We start from the raw sequence: 25942 nt of genomic DNA on the forward strand, positions 1-25942 counted from the left end.
GACAGACCTCTGCTTTCTATGGGCAGGAGTACCCTTGCAGCAGGTGTCCCGACGCGTCCTGGTCACGACCGACGCCTCCAGATCGAGTTGGGGCGCCGTGTGCAATGGGCACGCAGCCGTGGGCCGTTGGAATGGGGCCCCGCTGTGCTGGCAAATCAACTGCCTAGAGTTGCTGGCTGTTTTCTTTGCCCAGAAGAAGTTTCTCCCTTTAGTTCGAGACAAACCTAGTCAGGTCAGACTGCACCGCAGTGGTGGCGTACATAAATCGCCATGGCGGAGTACGCTCCCACCACATGTCACAACTCGCCCGTCGTCTCCTCCTTTGGAGCCAGCAGCGACTCAAGTCACTGCGTGCCACTCACATCCCCGGCAACCTCAATGTGATAGCGGACGCGCTGTCATGACAACGCTTGCCCAGTGGGGAGTGGAGGCTCCACCCCCAGTCGGTCCATCTGATCTGGGAACGGTTCGGCAAGGCCCAGGTAGACCTGTTTGCCTCCCAAGAAACCTCCCACTGCCCGCTCTGGTACGCTCGAACAGAGGCGCCCCTCGGGGCAGACGCATTGGCACACAGCTGGCCCATGGGGCTGCACAAGTACGCATTTCCCCCAGTGAGACTTCTTGCACAGGTGCTGTGCAAGGTCAGGGAGGACGAGGAGCAAGTCACCTTGGTGGCCCCCTATTGGCCCACTCAGACTTGGTTCTCGGATCTCACGCTTCTCACGACAGACCCTCCCTGGCGAATTCCCCTGAGGAAGGACCTTCTTTCTCAGGGACAGGGCACCCAGACCTCTGGAACCTCCACGTCTGGCCCTTGGGCGGGATGCGGAAGAGCTAGCCGATCTACCATAGACCATAATAGACACAATCAACCAAGCCAGAGCCCCTTCTACCAGGCATCTTTACGCCCTAAAGTGGCGCCTGTTCGCAAATTGGTGTTCTTCCCGAGCCGAAGACCCACAGAGGTGCGCAGTTAGGTCAGTGCTTGTGTTCCTACAGGAGAGGCTGGAGGGGAGGCTGTCCTGCTCCACCCTCAAGGTGGAGCAGGACAGTTTGTGCAGGTCTCAATAAAATTACTTCATTTTACAATTGTCCATGAGCAAATTAACTTCACTTTTGGGCTGAGTGATATGTAAAAAATATTTTAAAGATAATCGCATTTAAAATATCGCGATATCCAATTATATGGTGAATATTGAACTTAAACAAAAGACATTTCTAAATTCAAATTGCACTTTAAACGAAAAGAAAAGAAAAAAAACTATTTACCATCTCCAATGGCCCCATTTGCCATCACGCAAGTATCAGTCAACAACACCAGATGAAAAATGACTAATAGCATACAAATTAAGAACTAAAGACAATTCTAAATGTAAAGATAATTATAATAATCATCTTAATAAATAAGCCTAATAAATTTCCTTGTGTTCCCAAAAAATGCTGCCAAATGTGTGTTCTTATCAAATGTGTCGAACTCAATTTTAGGTTCAAGGTGAACGTGTCTTGTATTACACTATGATTTAATCACCCCCCGTTCAACAACTTGTACTGTAGAATACTGGTTAAATTTCGTTGTTGGGGAAAACTGAGTCATGGTCTCATTCATGTTTAATGGAATTTCTAGCATAAACAGACAATTTTGTAGATGTCTCTCCATAATGTTTTCCCTTGAAAATTCAGACATGAACTGACTGAGAATGCTGACTGAATCATTCATGAGAAAAGTGCACATGCAAGAGCACAATATGAAAATGTAATTAAATTGCAATATGAGCTGCATTGATGAATTTCTCCTTCCAAAATAACTTCTGCAGAATGAAATAACACTGCTATAATTTGATCCAAGGGCATACAGCAAATCATACATTTACTTAGAAAGAGTCTATGTTGCTCTTAAATTCACACATAGATGCCTAATGTGCACTTTAGATTACAGGCACAAACTTCATGCATACGCAACTGTGAGCATTGTGTGAACTCCACCTTTATGAATACTTGAACACTACAACATGTGATATTTGATTTTCCTGCAGAGAAGACTGGATAAACCAGAGCAAACATCAGACAGACACAAGCCTGTTACTGCACAGCAAACACATTGGGTGGCCAAACAGTGACTGAGTTTTAATAAAAAAGCCAATCAAGGGCAGCTTCAATTGCAGTCTATAGCAGTGCTTTTAAAATGAAGAGCTCAGAATAGATCATTAATAATAGACAATTAAACATAGCTTATAGGGCAGGACTAAGGGTTAAACGAATACCTAAAAATTACAATTCTGTCATCATTTACTCTGCCTCATGTCATTCCTAACATTCATGGTTTTCTTTCACCATTAAAGCACCATATATGCAGTGCATATGACACATATACTATATTTGGTCAATGAGCGCTTTTACATACTCATTCTTACACCGATTATGCTTAATAAGCTGAAAAGGTATAAGGTCATGTGTAAACACCTTTAATGGTTTTCGTTGCATGTAAGCACCTTAATCAGTGTTCTTATCAGCTTATCCAATGTGCACAACTAGTGCTTTCAAAATTAATGTGTTAACGCATGAAATTAACCTTAAAATGGTTTAACGCTTACATTTTTCTTTAATGCGATTTATGCATTTACCAATGTGTGAGTTCTGAAGACTGGTTGGAGTAGGGCAGAACATTTGCGATGTGTCCGGGGACAAACAAACAAACGTATCAGTGATCAAGTGATGGGGAAAGGACCTCTTAATGCTATTTGTTGTCTAAAACAAACCCAGATGGGACTTGTGACAAAATCAAGTACTTTGCAGCCTCTGTATGGCATAATATAATTACCAAAGAAGCACATCAAGTCTTAATTATCACCAAAACGGCAATTCGGATAAAGTATCATTATGTGGACAGTGCCAGTCCCAAAAGCAGTATAAGACGTCTGCAGCAATTTTCACGTTCAAAGCGGCTCTTAATGATGGCATTGATGCCCCAATGCGAATAGTGAATGCAGCTTTATGATTGCTATAGCAAAGTAGATGAAGGCTGAATAACATTGTGAAATAAATACATTTAGACAGGAAAATAATTATATATAGATTTAAATTTCAAAGTTTCGAAATCTGATTAATCGTGATTAACTATGAAAAATTGTGCGATTAATCGAAATGTAATCGACTGACAGCACTAAACTTAACATCAAAAGCAGATAATATTATGATGATTTCAATTCTTGTAAACACAGTTGGATTTTTGGATAAGCTGATTTTTGCTAGTTATCAGCATATTGGTGTGCATGTAAAAGTGCTCAAACAGGCTTGGTATAACATGAGGGTGAGTTGTAAATTATGTCAAAAATTTCTAACCCTTTAAATCGTATATAAATGGCTCAGGGTTATCAAACTAAAAATAAATAAATTCCACTGGTAAGCATTTAATAATATTTCTGTAGTGAGTTAAATTGACTTACTGCAGGTGGCATCTGCCTCATCCGATCCGTCCGGACACTCTGGTTCTCCATCACACCGCCAGCGGCCAGGAACACACTGACCGTTCGCACACGCAAACTCTGAGGGCGCACATGTCTTCTTCACTGCAAATGAAGAAAGAGAGAGTTATTTTTACGTACCGGCCCAAAACAGTGAGCGCCAATGACTATGTATATGCTATAAGAATGTTGCAATGAGAACATTGAAGCCATTGAGAATTAGGTTGTCAAATTGCACACAGATCTGATAATTGTCAATAGCCAGGTGAGGATGGAGCAGTCTAAATCAGCATTTGACCACTGGATGCACAGAGATAATTACAATTTTAACATGACACGGAGAAAAAACATCACTTTACAATGTAAATTCCAAAAGTTTACATCCATAGGTTAATATCCTGTCAAATGCAAAAGGTTTAATGTAAAATTTAAAGAAGCATTTGAAGATATTTTTGCATGTTTTCTTAACTTTCTTAACTCCTGATGAACATATGTAAAGTATTATTTGAATTATCACTCTGTGTTTAATTTAACCATGTGTCAGTATGTGTTTGGAAGGATTTTGTCCATCAAACACATCAAAATGCCCAAATACACATAATTTCATATTCACAATGTAATTGCATTAGCGGTGAATGTTTTTTTACATTTCTTGAATTGCTTTTGTACTCTGCTTCAAAAATGCACCTGTCAAAGCATTTCTAACTGTTTTTTGTTCAACTGTGGAAACATGATGAAGCTTCTCTATTAAGTGGGAAAGTTCCTCAATAACGTAATTTCCACCTTTTTACTCACAACAGTGTGAAAGCGCTCGTATGAATTAAACAAGTCATAAGAAAAACAAATAACAATAAATGGCAAAGTAATCTCTTCAGTAATCAAAATACTTTTTGAATGTAACTGTATTCTGATTACCAACTATTTTAATTGTAACTGTAATGGAATACAGTTATTAATATTTATTATTTTAAATACGTAATCCTGTTACATTTATTCAGATTCTCCCCAGCCCTGCTTACATACCAATTGTGAATCATACCAGAATTCAAATTAACCGTGCCTCAGACCAACATTCCGAGCGAATGGAATTTTGAAAAAACACATTCCTGCCAACCAACGAACCAAACTCTGATGTCAAACAAACTCAAGTCCACACCAAAAGCTCTAGTGTGAAATGCCCATAGGCTTTGTTTTGCTTATGCAACACTGTTGCTTCACTGACCTGAGCATACAGTGACTGGACAACAGTCTAAAGCAGTAGAAAATCATAAACAAAGGCCTGTTGGCACTGCCTCCCACCTGCAGAATTCTTACAAACACACACAGACTTCAGTGGGCGGCAGTCACAATATCCTAAACATCTCTGTAAGACCTGTCGACAAACCTGAAGGATCCACGGTGGCAATGAATCATCATTTTCTTTCCCCCTCTGCTTCCAATTATCCTTAGACTCTGGTGCAGACAATGAGTGGCGTGGGCCGGTAACCAACCAACAGGGACATGTTTAATCAAACATCAGACGAGACTCAGATGTGTCTAATCAAACCCCCACATCAAGCTGTGTATCTGATTCATTCCCAGACTGTGTTTGTAACTGGAACATTAGATCAGCAACTCTCTGTTTTCCGTCAAAATAGCTATTACTTGTTAATTGACTAGATATCCTCTCTTCGAATCATAATTCTCCTTTCCTATGCCTAGAGGCCCAGCTGTCTAAATTTGGGGAAACAAAGTTATAGTTCAAAACGTACCACCACAATGCTTGAGTGTTTTTGTTCTTTGCCAGGTCTTTGCTTTTTGGTTGTTCAGGTGTTCTTAGAGCTTTTTAGCATTTCGATATGTGGTTGTAAGGGTGTTCTGGGTGCGTGCTAGGGCATTGCTATGTGTTCTGGGTCAAGTCAAAAGAGCCCACACTCACATCTCTGTAGACTCTAGGATTATTTCAACCGTTTATTGTCTGTCAGTAATTGTAATCACTTAGAAAAGCAATACAATACCACACAACTTAAGGTATCAATTCATATCTGTAGCACAAACAGTTTGGATAATTAACGTACCAAAGTTTAAAATTTAGGGTCAGGGGTTTCTTCATAATCCTAACCCTAAGTATAATCAATGGAAATAGTGATGGCTGACTTAACACATAATAAAAATGAGAGATTTATGATGAGTGCACATGCCCACGAGCAGATGGAAGCATGACATGTTTGATTCCATTTAGCTGAAAATGGAACATTTTGATGTTAACAGCAGAATGAGGACATCTGCATATTCATTGGTATTCGGTGACTCACTACAGACATGTTGTTGTTTACCCACAAATAACCATTTTTTACCAAACTGTGCCATCTGTTAGGAAGGCACTGTTTGTTGTTTTTAAGATAGAATGGAACTTGGAACAAATGGAACAAAAGGCGAAAGAGAAAGAAATAGAGAAAGAAACAGAGAGAGAGAGAGAGAGAGAGAGATGGAGAAAAAATTGGAAAGGATGATATCTGCTGAAATCAAATGATGGGCAATATTTTGTTCAAAGCATGATGAAAAAGCAATAAGTGATGAATCATATCTCTTATATTTTGTTGGTCACTAAATTTGACGTTGTGCTTGGTTCACTGATCCAAAAACCCCTCCTCACTGTGGCAGATTTAGGTGCGACATGGGCAGCCGTCTGGAACCGCCACTGCGTACCCACATAACTTGTTAATATTAATTATAAACATCATTAATTAAAATATAATTTATTATTAGGTCTGTCAATCAATTAAAATGTTTTATTAAATGAATTACATGATATGCCAATTAATTGATCTAATGAATCAAATTTCATTGCATATCATCAATATTTGTTGAAAAAGGCCCACAAATAAAGATAATTCAAAATATGATTATATGGCTGTCGATTTAACGTGTTGAATTATATAAAAAAAATAACGTGCTAAAAAATCAATGTACACGGAAAATTCTTACCATTGGAGAAATTCAAGCTTGAAGTACCGCCTGTTTTCTCCAGGGGGCAGTAAGCCAAACTCACTGTATAGGCAAAACCAAGAGTTTATGGTGCGAGTCTACAGCACCCTTTATTATGTGAAAATGCAAGTGAGATGTTTTTTCTGTCACTCTAAATGTTCGTTTTTACCGACACCTGCGGAGGTAAATTGTACATGGCAGATCACATTCAGACAGCTATGACACTACACTTTTTCATAAAAGGTTTCAACTTGTTAATAATTTGTGTTAAAATGAGTAGTTGATATCACATTTCCAACAGTGACAGGTCATAATATTACACATGCAATTTCAACAATAAATAACATTACAAATGTACTTTTACAGGAAATCTTTTAAAATGTTTTTGTCACCCTATATTTTTTAGAGGCTTAAATATAATTTAAAATGGTTGTAAACGGAATATAAAATAAAAAAGTGTGTGTGTGTGTGTGTGTGTGTGTGTGTGTGTGTGTGTGTGTGTGTGTGTGTGTGTGTGTGTGTGTGTGTGTGTGTGTGATGCTGCCTTAACGTGCTATCAGAAATATCGTAAATACAAGTTACCCACTCGGAAGTTGCACATGAATGAACTCTCAAGTCGTAATTACGGCTGGGAAACTCTGAGATTATTTTGATACCCAAGTTTCCGAGATGGGCGGAGTCCTACACTTTCAACATGGTGGAGGAGAGTACAGTTTCTGTAGTGAATTGAAACATTTTTTTCATTTTTCTAAATACAGCTAGTTGTTAGCTACAGACAGCACGCTGCACAAGTATTTGTAGCCTGCTTAGCATTGCTTATTCTCATACGTTCATCTTTTTATCCTTTGTCATTTTACTACGTGTTTCGGGTTTTTCGGCTTCTCTACTGTTTCATCTGTGTGCATTTTACCTGTTGCTAGCCTGTCCATTCTGTGCATGGATCTGTGATTGTAGCCTGCTATCTTTTTTAGCATCGCTTATATATCTGTTTATATATGCATTTTACAGTGCACACCCATTTTTGTTCTCTGTGTTTCACAGATTACTGCATCGATCTTAAAGCACTGCTTATCAAGGACAACAAACAATTGCGTGAGGGATTCATATTGACCTCAATCCCTAGCCACTCAGGAACAACCAACAACAACAAACAACTGCGGTAAGTCATGGTATCCGCTCATGTTATTTCTTCCTGCATTGCATGTCACATGTTTACAATAGCCTCTTCCGTCAGCAGTGAGGGATTCACATTTGATAAATGTAAGGAATTAGTCAGGCTGATGGAGAAGTTTAATGAGTTAGAGACACATCCAAACACTAGTGGAGGTCAGTGAGAAAGAGAAGCCAGTAGATGTTACTGTTTCGGATGCGGGCAGTACAGAGAGCAACACACATACTTTGGTTCCGGCTGTAGAGCCCCCGCAGCAGGGGTTTGGGTGACATTTCAGTGGCATACTCGCTCAGCAAAGTGACACCACTCTCCCGTTCCTGTTAGGGTTTCCAATCGATACTCCCCACACTGAGAATCATGTTGAAAGAGCCCTTGTTATTGGTGACTCTATTGTAAGGAATGTGGAAATAGAGACTCCAGCCACTATTGTTAAATGCATTTCAGGTACCAGAGTTTCTGACATCAAATCAAATGTACAAGTGCTGGCTAATGATAAATGTAGATTTAAAAAAATTATTATTCATGTCGGTTTTCGCCAGTTGAAAATCAAAAGAGATAATGTTAAAGAGGTGTGTGAATTTGCATAAACGATGTCAGACACAGTACTATTCTCAGGTCCCCTCCCTGCTCGTCGTGGTGACAAAGTTTATAGTAGATTAGTGTCACTGAATGGCTGGATGTGTGAGTGATTTCTGAAGAATAAAATAGGATTTATATACAATTGGAAGAGTTTTGGGGGTAGACCTGACCTGCAAAAAAGAGCCGGACTCCATCCCTCCAGGGAAGGTGCCGATCTCCTCTCTATTAATTTGGCTCATATTCTTAATAATGATGTATTTGACTAACTGGGGCCCTGGTCAGGAAGCAGACAAACTTGTTAATCCGAACGTCTTCTAGCTGCCTTGAGATGTCACACAGGTCACATAAATTACAACATATAGAGACTGTGTCTGTTCCCCGAACTACCAAACACAAAACCCTCACTAAATGATTTAGACATTTTTTTATTAAGGTCAAACTTGAACAAAATAAACAAATTAAAGATAAACATCATATAAATGTAGGGCTACTAAACATTAGATCTTTTTCTACCAAAGTACTAATTGTAAATTAAATTCATAGTTTGGGTGCGCTCCGTTTGACTGAAACCTGAATGGATGAATATACACTCACCTAAAGGATTATTAGGAACACCATACTAATACTGTGTTTGACCCCCTTTCGCCTTCAGAACTGCCTTAATTCTACGTGGCATTGATTCAACAAGGTGCTGAAAGCATTCTTTAGAAATGTTGGCCCATATTGATAGGATAGCATCTTGCAGTTGATGGAGATTTGTGGGATGCACATCCAGGGCATGAAGCTCCCGTTCCACCACATCCCAAAGATACTCTATTGGGTTGAGATCTGGTGACTGCGGGGGCCATTTTAGTACAGTGAACTCATTGTCATGTTCAAGAAACCAATTTGAAATGATTCGAGCTTTGTGACATGGTGCATTATCCTGCTGGAAGTAGCCATCAGAGGATGGGTACATAGTGGCCATAAAGGGATGGACATGGTCAGAAACAATGCTCAGGTAAGCCGTGGCATTTAAACGATGCCCAATTGGCACTAAGGGGCCTAAAGTGTGCCAAGAAAACATCCCCCACACCATTACACCACCACCACCAGCCTGCACAGTGGTAACAAAGCATGATGGATCCATGTTCTCATTCTGTTTACGCCAAATTCTGACTCTACCATCTGAATGTCTCAACAGAAATCGAAACTCATCAGACCAGGCAACATTTGTCCAGTCTTCAACTGTCCAATTTTGGTGAGCTCTTGCAAATTGTAGCCTCTTTTTCCTATTTGTAGTGGAGATGAGTGGTACCCGGTGGGGTCTTCTGCTGTTGTAGCCCATCCGCCTCAAGGTTGTGCATGTTGTGGCTTCACAAATGCTTTGCTGCATACCTCGGTTGTAACGAGTGGTTATTTCAGGCAAAGTTGCTCTTCTATCAGCTTGAATCAGTCGGCCCATTCTCCTCTGACCTCTAGCATCAACAAGGCGTTTTCGCCCACAGGACTGCCGCATACTGGATGTTTTTCCCTTTTCACACCATTCTTTGTAAACCCTAGAAATGGTTGAGCGTGAAAATCCCAGTAACTGAGCAGATTGTGAAATACTCAGACCGGCCCGTCTGGCACCAACAACCATGCCACGCTCAAAATTGCTTTCACCTTTCTTTCCCATTCTGACATTCAGTTTGGAGTTCAGGAGATTGTCTTGACCAGGACCACACCCCTAAATGCATTGAAGCAACTGCCATGTGATTGGTTGATTAGATAATTGCATTAATGAGAAATTGAACAGGTGTTCCTAATAATCCTTTAGGTGAGTGTATTAGTTTAAATGAATCTACTCCCCCAGGTTATTGTTATAAACATGAGCCTCGTCTGAAGGGTCGAGAAGGAGGTATTGATACAATTTACAGTCAAGTTTTTGGTGTTACTCAGAGGACAGAATATACATATAAGACTATTGAACTAATAATGCTTAATGTGACACCATCAGATATAAATATAAAAACTCATCTTTTACCCTTGCTACAGTATATAGATCACCCGGGATTTATTTGGATTTCCTTGGTGAATTTGCATATTTTTTATCATATCTTGTAGTTACTGTAGATAGAGCTTTAATGGTTGGTGACTTCAGATAATGAAAATGACAGATTGGAATTAGCATTTATCGATATTCTCAACTCTCTTAGAGTCAGACAAAATGTAACAGGACCAACTCATCGCCATAATCATACGCTAGATTTAATTCTGTCATATGGAGTTGATGTTGATAATATAGAAATTCTGCCACAGAGCGATGACATGATCATTACCTTGTCTCTTGTATGCTGCGATCAGCTATTGTTACCCAATCTACACCACGCTATCGTTCAGGTAGAACTATTCTTTCGACCACTAAAGATAGCTTCACTAATAATCTTCCAGATCTATCTCATACACTCAGTAAACACCAAAGCCTAGAAGAACTTGATGAAATAACAGAAAATATAACAGTCATCTTTAGCACTCTTGATAGTGTCTATCTAAATTAGCACTCTTGATAGTGGAAGAATACAAAATTAGAGGTATTTCACGGTGCATGGATGGATAGTGTCTGTAGCTACAGACAGGCACTAAAAGCAGCCAGATCAGCATATTTGAGTAAACTCATATAAAATAACCACAACAATCCTAGGTGTTTATTCAGTACTATGGCTAAATTGGTTAGGAATAAATGTTATAATGAATAGTGCAAATGAGAACCAAGAAATATGATCATATTAGCCCCATTTTATAATCGTTACATTGGCTACCTGTTAAATTTGATATTAATTTAAAATTATCACTGATCTCTGCCTGCATCGCCTCGGTCTAATGATGGACTACACTCTTGAAATGGAATACATAGACTATCAATTACAGTAATTGCCAACAAAACCCCTCATCAGCAAACTAACAAGAACAATTGCATCTATGTGAAATTCTGCTTCAGTTTGGACATCAAAGACATTAGTCATTAATCTTACAGTTCATACATAATATTTGTTTAAACACTGACCCTTAACACTTACTTAGTTTAATCATTTTAAACCATGACTTGCACTATACATAAGTAATATTGGCATTATATGCATGCTGTTAGCAAGAGGGGAACTGGCCCCCACAGTGAGCCTGGTTTCTCCCAAGGTTATTTGTCTCCATTAAACAACATTTTATGGAGTTTTGTGTTCCTTCCCACAGTCGCCTTCGGCTTGCTCACTGGGGTTATAATACAATTATTATTGAATTACTTGTTTTTAAACACAATTTTATCAAACTACACAATGATAACTAAGACATTATAGATATTACAGTTTTATCTTCTGTTAATGCCTGATCATCTGTAAAGCTGCTTTGAAACGATGTGTGTTGTGAAAGGCGCTATACAAATAAATATGACTTGAATTGACTAGTTAGCACTTACCGTTTTGAGCATATTCATTTATGTATATCAGCAACCATTAAAAATAGCTTGTATTTGACCAAAATTCCATTATCGTCACCAAGCTGAGTGCTATGTGTTATGGGTGTCAAAATAAATGTTCCTCAGTGTTAAGGTCCAGTGATAAAAAAAGATTATTAATGAACTGTTAGATTAATGTCCATCCTGGATTAACTGCAGAAGTTCACATAGATGCATTGCCCTTTGTTAGTTGGCTGATGAAGGCTTTTGTTGGCAGTTAATTGATAGTCTATGTATTCAATTTCAAGAGTGTAATCCATCAATAGACAAAGGTGATCCAGGCAGAGATCAATGAGGTGCATCGCTGTTCAGCCGGCAGGTCATTTCGGTGAGGTTCGGTGGGTCCATCCTAAATCCAAGGTTCAGGGAGTGGCATATGAAGTATCCGATGTCTTACAGTTGGAGTTGGCATAAGTTCATCCAATCTTCGTTTCATCAGACCAAAAAATATTGTTTCTCACAGTCTGAGAGTCCTTTAGGTGCTTTTTTATGAGCCATCTCATGATCTCTGGAGCTCAACCAGAGTGACCATCGGGTTCTTTGTCACCTCTCTCACCAAGGTCCTTCTCCCCCGATTCCTCAGTTTGTCCAGGCTGCCAGTTCTATGAAGATTCCTGGTTGTTCCAAACTTCTTCCATTTAAGAATTTTGGAGGCCACTGTGCTCTTGGGAACCTTCAATGCAGCCAATATTTTTATAGTCTTCCCCAGATCTGTGCCTCGACACAATCCTGTCTCTGAGCTTTGCAGGCAGTTCCTTTGACCTTATGGATTAGTTTTTGCTCTGATATGCATTTTCAGCTGTGAGAACTTATATAGACATGTGCCTTTCAAAATCATGCCCAATCAATTGAATTTGCCACAGGTGGGCTCCAATCAAAGTGTTGAAACACCTCAAAGATGATCCAGAGAAATGGGATGCACTTAAGCTAAATTTCATGTGTCATAGCAAAGGGCCTGAAATAAGATTTAAACATCTCAGGTTATAGTTTAAGAAGAAAATGTTGTATTAACTCTGACAGCTTCTCCCCAAAAAGACATGGAGACAAATATTGTGAAATTAACTTATTATGCTTTATGTACATTGAGTAACACTAAAGTTATTTTCCTAAACCTAGTGAGCTGCCAACCTAAACAGCATTAAAAAGACCTCAAAATGGCTTGACAAAACTGGTGTGCAGTTTTCTATGCTTTATTGACATCTTTCCAGATGTCATCCCTTTACAAAAAAAGCCAATAGCCTTTAGTTTACAGCTGAGTTTGGAATGGCATACTATCATACAACTCCTACTATTTCTGCCATAGACATATATTGCACAAGTAATAAGAGAATTATGGGTAGTATTCCATTCTGAACTTAGCCTACTGGTGCGTTCAAGTCATTTCGGAATGATCGTATTTACAAGTTGAATGCACATGAACGGCACCACAAAGTCCCAGTTATGGGTGGGAAACTCAGTATTTTCTTTGAGCCTCGACTTTCCGAGTTGGGGCCATGTCGATTTAAGAATCATGGCGGCAGAAAATTGTTACTGGTAGTAATTCAGTTTTACTTGAGGATTTTGACTGTGCAGTTCAGTTTGTATGCATTTTTGGAACTGTTAATGAAGAATAATGATAAAACATGCCAGAAAATAAGACTGCAGCAACAAGCATTTGCAAAAACATTTCCCATCATATTTGACATGAATTATAAAATAGACAGATAAAGCATTAATTACACAATTTATGTGTGGTTTTGCTCTTTATTTTGTTGCATTGGTACTAAAATGCTTCATGTCTTCCCTTGTAAGTGAAAAAGCAAGAAAGACATATGAAATTACAAAATAGGTTCCTTCGTTCCGACTAAAATCACTTGAAAATCACTTGAACATACAATATGTCACAGCCATGATGGTAGCATTAGAAGGAGGGGCTCTGTCATTCCACAGAGCATTTTATTGGACAAAACATTTTATACACCCCTGAGTGCATAATGAGTCAATATTTTTGGTCAGTTTTTCTGAAAATTTACATTTTGTCAGCTTTTAGAAGTACAGTGGAATTTGGTCTTATTGACTTCAAATCTAATAGACACTACTAATAGCAAGTCCAATTTTCAAGTCCAGTATTTCATTTAATATTGAAAAGTGTCAATAAAAATATATCTAAATAAAACTATTTCGTAGTTTACCTAATATTTGTGTGTTCTATACATTTTTATCCTAATTAGAGTATTGTCTCATTAGCTTTGCAATATGCTAATGTAAAACTCTTTTGGAATCAACTGTGAGTCGAGTCTACTGAGCGTTTCATGTGAGTAGCACTATTAACATACCATGCAGAGTTGCTTCCAAGTGCCTATTGTAACACAGACTCAGGTAAGCTGGGATCCATAAACAGTTTCTTTATTGAACTCACAGAGATAAACAGGCAATGGTCAAGCAATGGGGAAGCAGGGCAATAGCAGGCAGGCTAAGAGCGTAGTGAGGCAGGCAGAATGTCAGGGCAGGCAGCGAATGGCAAGACGAAGAGGCAGGCGAGAGTTGAGGTAGGTAGGCAGCAGTCAATCGTAGTCAGAAGGGAAAGCAAGGACGGTAAGCAGATAATCAAAATGGGATAGTAACTAGAGCGCTCAGCAGTGTAGTCGGAACAAACAAGACTTCGCAGTGAGTGTGTCACTGCGAGTGGTTTAAGTAGAGGGAGCCGAAATGGGAATCAGCTGTGGATTAATTAAGCCAGGTATGTGAGTGCGGAGGTGATTAGAATTCGGGTGAGTCGGATCTCCGGTGGCCGATCGGGGAGGCGCCTTCGTAGGCGTTTGTGACACCTATGAAGAGCATTTGAAATTGGTCACTTATTTTGGTTGGGCTACATTAGGAAGTTGCTTATGCAGGTGGTATATAGCAATGCAGTTAACTAGGTTGTGGAACAGAGCAGCACAGCATAACCTGAGCAGATAAGCAAAACACTATAAAAACATAGTTTATTTGTGCCACAGTCCTTTGAGTTCTAACTCCAGATAAGAAATAGAGTTCTGCCTGAGCAGCTCAATCTGGCAGCTGTAATCACTAGAGGCCTGACCAGTGAAACACGTCTCTTTTCTGTTAAAACACTGCACACAAACCTGCTTTTATCCATCACTACATATTTTGTTGGTCCTGCAATCTTCCATTGCTGTGTGTTCCAGCATTTTTTTAAGAGCCAAAGCCTGAGAAGAATCAAAATAGGCCCCCAAAAATATGCCTCTAAAATAACTTTCTAACCTACTTTGGACCTTGATGGTTTCGAGTACAAAGAAAGAAAGGCTGGGCAATATTTTAAACCATGAGGTTGAGTTTTGCAAAAATAAACACTTTACTCCCATATAAGGCACACAAATGCACAAACTTACACCCACAAAACTACACATAAGGTTTGCTAAGACATCATCTATTTTTGAGTCCATAATTCAAATTTGGTATGACGCAAATGGAAGATTAGCATTTCAGTGGTAAGTTTCATACTTGAAATTAAATAGTGCACACTTCGGGAATTAAATAGCATTAGGAGGGTCGGCAGCAACGTGTCTGTGTCTCAAGTGATGTGTAGAAGAGCTCTTGCTGTTTAGAAATCCCTCTTAGTGCCTCTGATGAGTCTTCACTATCTTCCTCTATTGTTATCAAACACTCCTAAATCCCCATTTCATTAGAGCAGAAATCAAAAGGACGCTCTGTGAATCTAGGGGCATCAGAGGGATGCACATTTTACGACAAACCACAGATTCTAGATGAAAGTACAGCGATCATTCTCAAATATCCTGGTAATAAGAGTAATCTGCAGATTATTTTGACTATTAATTGGGTAATCTGCATCATACAGTTTGGTAACCAAGTAATCTTCCAACTATTTTGATGATTGTTTAGGTAACCTGCCTCAAACATCTTGGTAATCGAGTAATATGCTGATTATTTTGACGATTAAACAATAACCTTCAGCATACAGTTTAGTGATCATGTATCAAATAATCTGTGGTATACATCTTGGTAATCAAATATTCTGCAAATGATTTTGATGAACAACTGAGACATCTGTGGCATACAGTTTGGTACTGAAGTAATCTGCAGATTATTTGAAGATAAATTGAGTAATATTTGGCATACAATTTTGTAATTGAGAATTCGGCAGATTATTTTGATGATTCATTGAGTCGTCAGTGTTATGCATCCTGATAACTGAGTAAACTGATTATTATTTTTACTAGTAATCGAGTAATCTTTGTGATGCATAATTGTAATTTAGTACTCGGATGATTATTTTGATGAGTTATTGTGCAGTCTGTTATTCATCCAGGTAACTGAGTACCATAAATGAATGATTATTTTGACACTTAATTGAGTAATCTGTATTATGCAATTTGGTCATCGAGTAATCTGGTGATTGTTTTAACGATTGAGTAATCTATGTTATGCATCTTGGTTATTAATTAAACTGTTGAGTATGTTGATGATGAATTGAGTAACTAGTATTCTAATGACTATTTTAATGATTAACTGATTTTTTAATTATGATTAAGTCAATATTCATCTGAATCTGAAACTATGCCTACAATGTAACACTGACAAAAAAACTTGAATGAGACAACATTGCATCTCTCTCTCTCTATTGCTCAATCTCTCTCTCACTCACTCTCTCTCTCTCTCTCTCTCTCTCCTATAAAACATGAGGATTTATTATAGTAAGAACAAGAGGCTGATCCAGAATCAGGGCTGAGAGACAAATTGTAATACCTGAAGCTTTTAAACAGCCGCTCCAGAGAACAGCCTGTCCCCAATCATGTTTATGTGTGTAATCCTGCAATAAATTACTCAATCAAATGATTGGACATGCCTCATGTATCAGAGAAAAACCCATGACATGCCTACAATCATCATTCCTGCTTACTTTTCTCCCTATATCAACAAAGGAAATATCAATATTTTGGCAGACTGGCTAGATTTAAAGAGTAATCGCCCATTATCAAAGATCCTGATGAATGAAAATTCACTGGCATGGAAAAGCTTACTTGCATTCTTGGTTTGTTTTTCTTGTTACTGTTCCCCTTTACACTTTTCACCTGACAGTTTTCCAACTACTGTGAGTGTGAAACTGGTCAAAAAATAGTGTTGGAAAAATAAAGGCTTTTTGTATAGCACTAGCGTTTTGATAATGTGTGTATTTTAATACTCTCAATGGTCATTTTCTGCCATTGTCTGTCTATTTGTCTCTCATGAGATGCTGTATTAATATATACATATTTTTATATATATATATATATATATATATATATATATATATATATATATATATATATATATATATATATTGTGTGTTTTTTTTTTAAACAGAGCTTCATGTTGTCAGTAAAGATGTCTTCTTTCATCTAACTATTCATTCTGATCCACTGCAAATAAATAAAAAATTCTGAACATGGAAGGTTTAACTGAGTTTAATGCATGAGTTTCTCACTGTGAGTGTAGCAACATAAAATACAGTAATGCAGGTTGAAGGCAATGCACTCCTGCAATCACATTGGCACAGTTCCAACTCCATTACACTTCACTAAATAATCAATTTCCTGCCTTAATCTGCAAAATAGCTTTGTTTAGTCCATGAAGGCAAGCAATAAATGTTTGAACAGGTTCTGAGGAAGCATATTATGTCATCAAATTTGGTCTGTAGTACCATCAGCACCGGTATGTAGTAAGATGTACAAAAAATAGTAGCTGGTAGCAGTAAGAATTTCAGTTTTCAGTAAGAAGCCATTTCTTTGAACAAGAAGTGGTATAGTGTAGCAAAATATCGCATTACATTTTACCTTGTATTGCACATAGAGCATTAAAGCAGAGGGAACAGAGGTAATCAAATGCAGTCTTTTAAAATGTTCGCTCTCTCATATAAAGTATTGGGAAGTCGGAAAAGTCTGACACTTATTGGAATATTCTGGGTTCAATACAAGTTAAGCTTTGATTAACACAAACAAATATTTTCACTTGCCCTCCCTTTTCTTTAAAAAATTAAAGCACAAATCTGGGTTATAGTGAGGCACTTAAAATGGAAATGAATGGGGCCAATTTGTAAATGATAAAATACTCACTGACTATGTTTACATGGACTATATAATTCCCATGTTTCCCGGCCCTCATCACCGCTGTCACAGCGTTACTGTCCGCACCTGTTCGTGATTTTGTTATTACCGTGTCTGTCTATTTAAACCCTGTTGTTTTCCCTTTCCTTTGTCGTTCGTTATCGTTGCATGTTCGCGTATCATGTTCTTCAGGTTCTCTGTGTTCGTTCGAGGTCTCCCTGCCCTTTATGGATGTTTCCCCAACCGGTTTAGCCCCTTTATGTTTTTCCACAGTTAGTTTATTTTCCCATCGTGGAATTTTCATTTGTTCCTGAGTTTGTTTATTTTTTATATGCTTGACAAATAAAGCCGTGTTTGGATCCGCACCTCCCGTCTGCCTTCTCTTGACTTCCCAAACACATTACAGAAAATAGACAGACACGATAATAACAAAATTACGAACAGGTGCGGACAATAACGCTGTGACAGCGGTGATGAGGGCATGGAAACATGGGAATTGTAGTTTCTACACAGACAGTGAAACACGGGGCGGACAACAAGGAAAACTTGACATGGAACGTGATAAGTGACATGTGAAACAGAAAACACGGGGCAGACAACACGGGATCGTAACAAGTATAGCCACAAGACTTAATATGTATTTCAACACTATTTTAGTGTGATAAAATCACTTGGTAACCTTTTCTGTGTAAAGTTATAGCCAATTTTACTATTTCTTTGCCATGATGATGTAACATCAACAAATCCTAAAACAACCGTAAAAACGTTACACCTCAAATAATACACTTTTTCCTTAAAAATTATTCCAAATTGTACTACTCCCTGAAAGATATTGATGAAATAAATTTCATGAGATATCTCGCCTGTGTCTGTGACAGCTCTAGACTCTGTTAACAGTCAACAAAAATGTGTCCACGGACAAGGACGCTTTCTGCCTGTCAATCATTTTGCATTCTCATAGTATTGAAGTTGCAGCGGATTATTGAGGCATAATGCCATTTTAATGCCATGTTGCTCATAACTTGTCTGTTGAGGGCGCTATTTTGCTGCTATAGTTTTTGACATCTGCTTCTGCTCCTGATGGTTTTAATAAAGCTCATTTGGTATCTTTGGAGTGCTGCGTTTTAGAAAAAGAGTCCGTGGCTAATCCAACAGTTCAGTTTGTGGAAATTCTAGAATGGTTAAAATCGCTTACAGCACCTTCAACAGAAGAATTAGTGTACTTGCTTTTAGAAAATTATAAGTTTCACATTTCTGCCTTTTAAACCCTCCAAAAACTGGCCCATTCACTTCCATTGTATATGCCAAACTTTAACTTAATTTTTTGCTTTTTTTTAAAGAAAAAGAGTGGTGCTGAAATAGTTTATTGTGGTCACCAATATTATGCCACAAATGCTGTTCATTGAGCTTAACTTGATGCCCCACATTTTACCTCTCTTTTTCATATATAATATCCAATTTTAAAATGTATTATGAAAACTTAAATACCAAATTTATATAGTATTTAGTCAAATGATGCTTCATCGTGGTTTTCTATTTTTTTTGTTCCCATTTAGACACCATATTTGAAATCTTCAGTGTTTTGTGCAAAATAAATACCTTTCCCTTAACAGCCTCAAGTTTGGTCTGGCGTTTATAATGAATGTCAAAAAGCCATGGGGTAGAGGTTGCTGCACTTGCATTAAATAGCCTATACCATTAGTCATATATAGCTTACAACAGTGGTCTGAACACAGAGCCTGCGGGCACCTGGTAGCCTCTATGAAACCTGGGTATTAGACACAGAGCACATTCTATAAATAGCCTCAGTTATCATCCTTAATTCCCTTTCATTTTGTTCATATTACTTTAATGAAATTACAAAATAGCACATTTAATAAATGTTTTGTCATAGTTTAACATACTCTACAATACACTCACTGATCACTTTATTAGGTACACTCTACACCTACTTATTAATGTGATTATCTAATCAGCCAATCGTGTGGCAGAAGTGCAATGCATAAAATCATGCAGATACGGGTCATGAGCTTCAGTTATTGTTCATATCAACCAACAGAATGGGGAAAAAATGCGATCTTAGTGATTTTGGCCTTTGCATGATTGTTGGTGACAGATGGGCTAGTTTCAGTATTTCTGTAACTGCTGATCTCCTGAGATTTTCACGAGCGTCAGTCTCTATAGTTTCCTTAGAATGGTGCCAAAAACAAACAAATAAAACATTCAGTGAACAGCTGTTATGCGGACGGAAACACCTTGTTGATGAGAGAGGTGAACGGAGAATGGACAGACTGGTTTGAGCTGACAGAAATGCTACGGTAACTCAGATAAACACTCTGTACAATTGTAGTGAGAATAGCATCTCAGAATGCACAACGTGTCAAACCTTGAGGAGGATGGTCTTCAACAGCAGAAGATCACATCAGGCACTTTTTTACAACCATAGTGTTCCCAATAATGATCTCTGTCAGTGTATAGTACATTTCTGGTGGGAGTCAAAGTTCACAAATGTTGTTCAAGACCCTGTTACTGATAGAAAATGTACGCTACCTTTCTTGCATATTGAATAACAAGGTTCTGTGTGTTTGTGTACAGTATGATAGTTCCAAAACTGGAACTATTTCTTATGTCTGCTACACACTAAAAGACTTTCAAAGACGTCGGATTGTGGAACCGTTCATATTACACTATCTGTCTTGTCATGTAAGTTGTAGGGTTTTAAAAATCACACAAGGAATCTGCGACAGGTGTGAACACATTACAAAACATTTCATTATTGACGAAACCTGGACTCCAAATTACGTTTCACAACAGAGTACACGCAAGAAGTGATACAAGAATTACACAAGATGTTTTGGTTTAATTAATCTTGAGAACTGTGTTCTCAGGGTTAAAGCCCTGGTCTTAACCTCCTCAACTGAAAGAAATATATATATATATATATATATATATATATATATATATATATATATATACACATACAACAGTTAGATCAGGTCCCCAAATCTGATTGCACGAGAGACGTTCCATGAGCACTGATGGTCTGACACCATCAGCACTCGGATGCTTCACTGTGTATCACTCCGCTTGTGTTCGTCATCATAAACTAAAGTGTAAGAGCAGTGCATGTGTTAAGAGCTAATGTAGGCTATATGTCTCTTTTTACATCTATTTTATTTTTTTACGTTACGTATGTTAGCCAGCAGGTGGTGGCAAAAGATTTTTTGTGTAATATGAGCCAGTTGGTGATGTGAAGGGAATCCGTCATTGTTTACATAGAACAGTGCACCATGATTGCTCATATTACTAAAGCTAAGAAATAGCTTTAAATGGCTTTAAATTAACAACTTCAGCATTAAGGCTCATCACAGCTGAGAGACACAACAGACTGATGGATAACAGAACTCAAGGTGCTAACCTTGTTTCCACATTGGACACATACTATTTAAAATGGCGAGGGACATTGCAATTTCTATAGGTAATGACTCGGCTACCACGAAATGGAGAGGGATACTCCAGCTTGGATGGCTATTTTACCACTGAGAAAGCTGATCTTCAGAAAGCTGACAATATCTCTGCTTGGGTGTGGCAACAGGTGATTGCACACACTCCGTCACTCTCTCTCTCTCTCTCTCTCTCACACACACACACACACACACACACACACACACACACACACACACACATCCATCCTTGTTTATCCAGTAACTTGTTAGAAACAGCACAAGCCGTGATACTATTTCGGAAGCAACATTTTTGAAGTACTAACGGAGGCTTGGAGGCATCATTTGTTTTGAACCAGCATCAGCAGATTTTGATCCATCATGTAAGAAAGTTGCTGCATGCCCAAATGTGTTTTTATGACCGTACTCAGTTTTTCAAAATTTTTAAAAATGTACTTGTTCATTGAACTGTTGTATATAAGCAATATCACACTCGCAATTAAGCTATATGGTCCTAAATCAGCACTGCTGTGATTACCTATGGCACTCACCCTGCGGCCGAATCACAGCAGTGCTGATGTAGGACCATATAGCATTTGCTTACCTGACTGTCCAAGGGAATTGGAAATTTTGCCCCAACTCTTCTCTTTCTCCACCCGGTTGTGGTATAGTTCAGAGGAAATATAAAATAGGCACTGGTGCTCCTGCTAATGTTCCACTAATTTTTCCTCCATTTCTTTGGTCCAATGAGAATTTCTTGATCCCGCAGCCATGCTAGTTGATGTTCTGTTGCAGGTTCATCAGGACTCCTCACACTGAAACTTCCCGTGCTGCGTTTCTTGCTCTCTCATTGGCTGTAGGTCAACGCTGCAGTTGTATTCAGTCGAAACATATTTCACATTGCACAATTTGGAGTCGCAGACAGGTCCATATATTGAACATCCTAGATATCTCACTGACATTGGCGGCACGTCGGCGCTTCTCTCAGATCGCGTCTTTGATAATTCTGATGGGAGAGAACTCTGATGGGTCTGACAATTTATGATTTCGGGCTTTTGTCAGGGGTCTCCACAAAACTAATGGAATAGTGTAAACTCTGCATAAGCTGTACATTTACAGAACATTAATCAACACCTTGAAATGTTTGTTAAACAATCAAAATCAAGTGTTCAACAATGCTATAGTAGTAAAAAAATAATGCTTGTGAGAAATAGTTAACAATATTTTCCATATGTTAATAATAATAAAAAAGATGCAATTATTATTCTTTGGACAGCGTTTAATTGCTGGAAGTAAAAGGTAGAGAACAGCAAATGGATTTTCTCCAAGTTTCTCAAACAAGTAGCACTCCTTCATGTAGATTTCACAATAGACACCTGGCCAACAAGTATTTAATCACACATATAAGAGTGCTTATGCTATTTTAACCTCAAAATGAAGAGTTTGTGAGTGTGGATGTACAGTGAGGGTACACATTTGATGGGGTTTGGAAGCACTGCATGAGGTCTACCGATTAGTGAAGTGCACAACTGTGTGGGTGGTTTCCTACAGACAACTCTGCAGGAGAAATCATTTAAACAACAACGTGAAAACATCAAACAAGCATTCAGCTTCTGTTCTCACAGAAAGGATATACATTTTGGAAAAGCTCTCCCTATTCACAACAGTAAATTAATCCCTTACAAAACAGCGATTATGTATGGGTCATGACAGTCAATTAAATGTCTAGTATGTCTAGTCATCCAACAACTCAAGTTTAGTCGTTGTATCATATCTCATGCTGTTTTTAGCATCTTGCCGTGATAGCAATGCGTTTTTATGATGTCAAGATAGACCATTTTTTAAATTCTCAAGACCCATGCATTCTGCTCCATTCAATGAAACTCCGTATAGCTGTTTTTGAACACAACAACGCATCTTATATAAATGCCCCCAAAGAAACACGTTTGATTGGGGTCAGATGATGAGGTGAGCTTGAAATCAATCGAATTGAACAGGGCTTCTGTTTCCACATGGGAACTCAACGTGTTGCTGGTACCTGGACATCGACCCCATTCAGCTGAACTACAGACAATGTTCTGGGATCATGGAAACTAGGAAGTAATCGCATTCACATTATCAAATGATGAGCATGATTCCAAGGTTGCATGTTCCCTTGAAAGGCAGATTGACACCAAGCCGATTTTCAGTGTGAATGTTTACTGCAAAGAAGCTTTTAAATTGGAACAACGGATTCCTATGGTGCTATTCACACCAGGTCTGACAATCGTTCGCTGACAATCAAAAGTTTTTTTCTTCTTCTTTCTTATCTAGAGCTAAGGGTGGGCGATATACCGGATGAAATACATTTTCGATTATCGTCCCTATCGCAGTAACGCAAAATCGCCACACAAGAAATGTATACAGCACACGAAAGCATTAGACATTCTGTCAGCTAAATGGAGGAAGGAGGAGGGACTGCTCGTTCCTCAAATTAATTTGAATGAGAAAGTTGAGAGGAAATTATTAAGTAAAAAGTGCGTCATCCATGGTGTGGAATTGGTTTGGCTTTAGAAAATGCAATACGGAGTAGAAAACAGCAATTTGCAAGGTTTGTACATAATATATGTCTTTATACAGTATGTAAATATCCATGTGCGCATACATATCAGTGGTCAAGGCTTCACTTGGGATGGATAGAAATAATGAAACACAGTTTTTCACTGACAGCTGCACATTTCCACACTTCTGCGGCATGAAATTTTGCTTGAGCCGCCATCAAAGCAAATTCAATGACTTTCATCCAACGCTCCAAACATGCCTCCCATCCAAACACGCGCAGCTGTGTTTTGTGCTAGTTTTGTGCAAGCAGTCTGAAACACGCACGTGTGCTTGAGTATTGAAGTCATCCCAGTCCCTTAATTTGTGCTCCTGTGACAGAAAAAGTGCAGATCAAACCCTTTACTCATTCTGGTTTCTCTCGATGTCAAGTGGGTTTTTAAAATACACATCAAAACCCTTTCTAAAATTCTGTTCGAATGATGTTTGATATCAGGAAACAAACCAGCCATATTTTCCTTCAGATAACCTGTAACCTTCAGATTTTCCTTCAAAACTTGCTTTTGGCACCAGACTGTAGACATTTCACCCATAAACTGAAGCTCACACGTGCTCATACATTCAACAACTTCCATTTTCAGCCACTGGGGGCAGCTGTTGGCATTTCGACCTACCGTGGTTGAATTCACAGTGAGATTAGTCTGTCTGAAAAGTCGTTCAGACAACTCACCAACTTGACGATCTTGAAAATAGATCGTGCTAATCACTAATCCACTTTTTTTTTTTTTCATTCTCAGGCCTCTTAATATGTCCCCAATGCACGATGGAAGGACACAATTTTTTTTGTCACAGCTGCAATGTTAATTCCTAACATGATTCTAGACCCCTTCTTCTCTGGACAGCTTTCATCAAAAATGACAAAATTACGAATTTGGACTCCTCCTCAGTGCAGAGCTTTGATCACCACACACACAAGCCTCACTGGGGTCGGGAGGTACACGGCAGGAGGGAAGTTGCAATCTGGCTTCAGGGCTCAAACATTAGAAGTGCACTAGACTGAAGCCTTAACAGTGAGAACTGCTCTCAGTTAGGTTCCTTCAAACTACAGTAGATTTCAACCATAATTGTGGCTTAATCATAGGTTTCCAGGTGGAGGAGGCTGGGTTTCCCTTTCTAGTCTTGTTTTCTCCTGAGGTTTCTTCAATACTAATAGTACCTAGCCTGCTGAATGCTTGATGGCTTTCATTTCAAGTTGCTTTGAAAAGATTAGGCCAATTTTTGTGAAATTGCCATACAAGTTTGTGTCATGGAGAGGGCCGGGAATCGAACCGCCCACCCTGTGATTAGCGGCCGACCCGCTCTACCACCTGAGCCACAGCCGCCTCCAGTATATTATTTTTTTCTTTCAGCCAAACACAATTGGAGTTATAATAAAAAATATCCTGGCTCTTCCAAGCATTACTGAATTTGTTTTAGATCATTATATGGGACATTATGGTGCCTTGGAAGTCACTTTGAAACCTTTGGAAAAATGCTGAATGTTGAGTCATTGACTGAATAGAAAGCAAAGCAGCTAACTTACATTTTGGACACATCCATGAACAGTTTTTGACATGTTGTACTTTAGAAGTGAATGAATACTGGTCTAAAAATTTGCATATAAAGACAGGAGTTGGTCAGATTTCTTAGCTTGAACTGTAGCCTATCATGTGGAGAGTCTGAGAAAACTCACACAGTAATACATCAATACCATAAGTATGTGCTTGTAAATGGTTGACTAAACATTAGAGAATGTAGGCTAACTTTATTATTACTGGATGTTTTCAGTTTTCATTGTATTTTTAAATAAAACCTTTTTAGTCAAATGAAGATTAAATACAATTTTGATTTTATTTATTATTTAGATTCGTTTTTCTTGTTTCAAAGGGGGGGGAGGTGACCCTGATGCTGGAGCAACGAAACCACGGAAGCAATTACTCATGGTGCCAAAATACTGCGCTGAAACTGATTGCAAAAAACATCTGAATGTTAGACATCCTGGTGCTTGCAAGGCTAAATTAAATGCTAAATATGCTAATTTTACGTTATCAATAGCATTTTGCATCAAATGAAAATCTTAAAGGAGTTCACATGTACTGTACACCAGGTCACCTTTTTAAGTGAACTAGCATTAGCGAAATGCACCCGATGTCGGAAAACTGCTTTCACACCAAACAAATAAACCAAACTCT

At 38.5% G+C, this 25942-nt stretch overlaps 1 protein-coding gene across 3 annotated transcripts in view; it reads right to left on the reverse strand.

Annotated features, from left to right (window-relative positions):
* Positions 1 to 25942, reverse strand: part of LOC127648772 (low-density lipoprotein receptor-related protein 8-like) — a 189246-nt gene that overhangs the window by 144521 nt on the left and 18783 nt on the right. For all 3 annotated transcript variants that reach the window (XM_052133528.1, XM_052133529.1, XM_052133527.1), the window contains exon 3: positions 3444 to 3566. In XM_052133528.1, coding sequence (XP_051989488.1) covers positions 3444 to 3566 — 123 coding nt within the window. The remainder of the gene's footprint in view (positions 1 to 3443; positions 3567 to 25942) is intronic.

The sequence above is a fragment of the Xyrauchen texanus genome, chromosome 9 (assembly GCF_025860055.1).
Source record: "Xyrauchen texanus isolate HMW12.3.18 chromosome 9, RBS_HiC_50CHRs, whole genome shotgun sequence".
NCBI lineage: Eukaryota > Metazoa > Chordata > Actinopteri > Cypriniformes > Catostomidae > Xyrauchen > Xyrauchen texanus.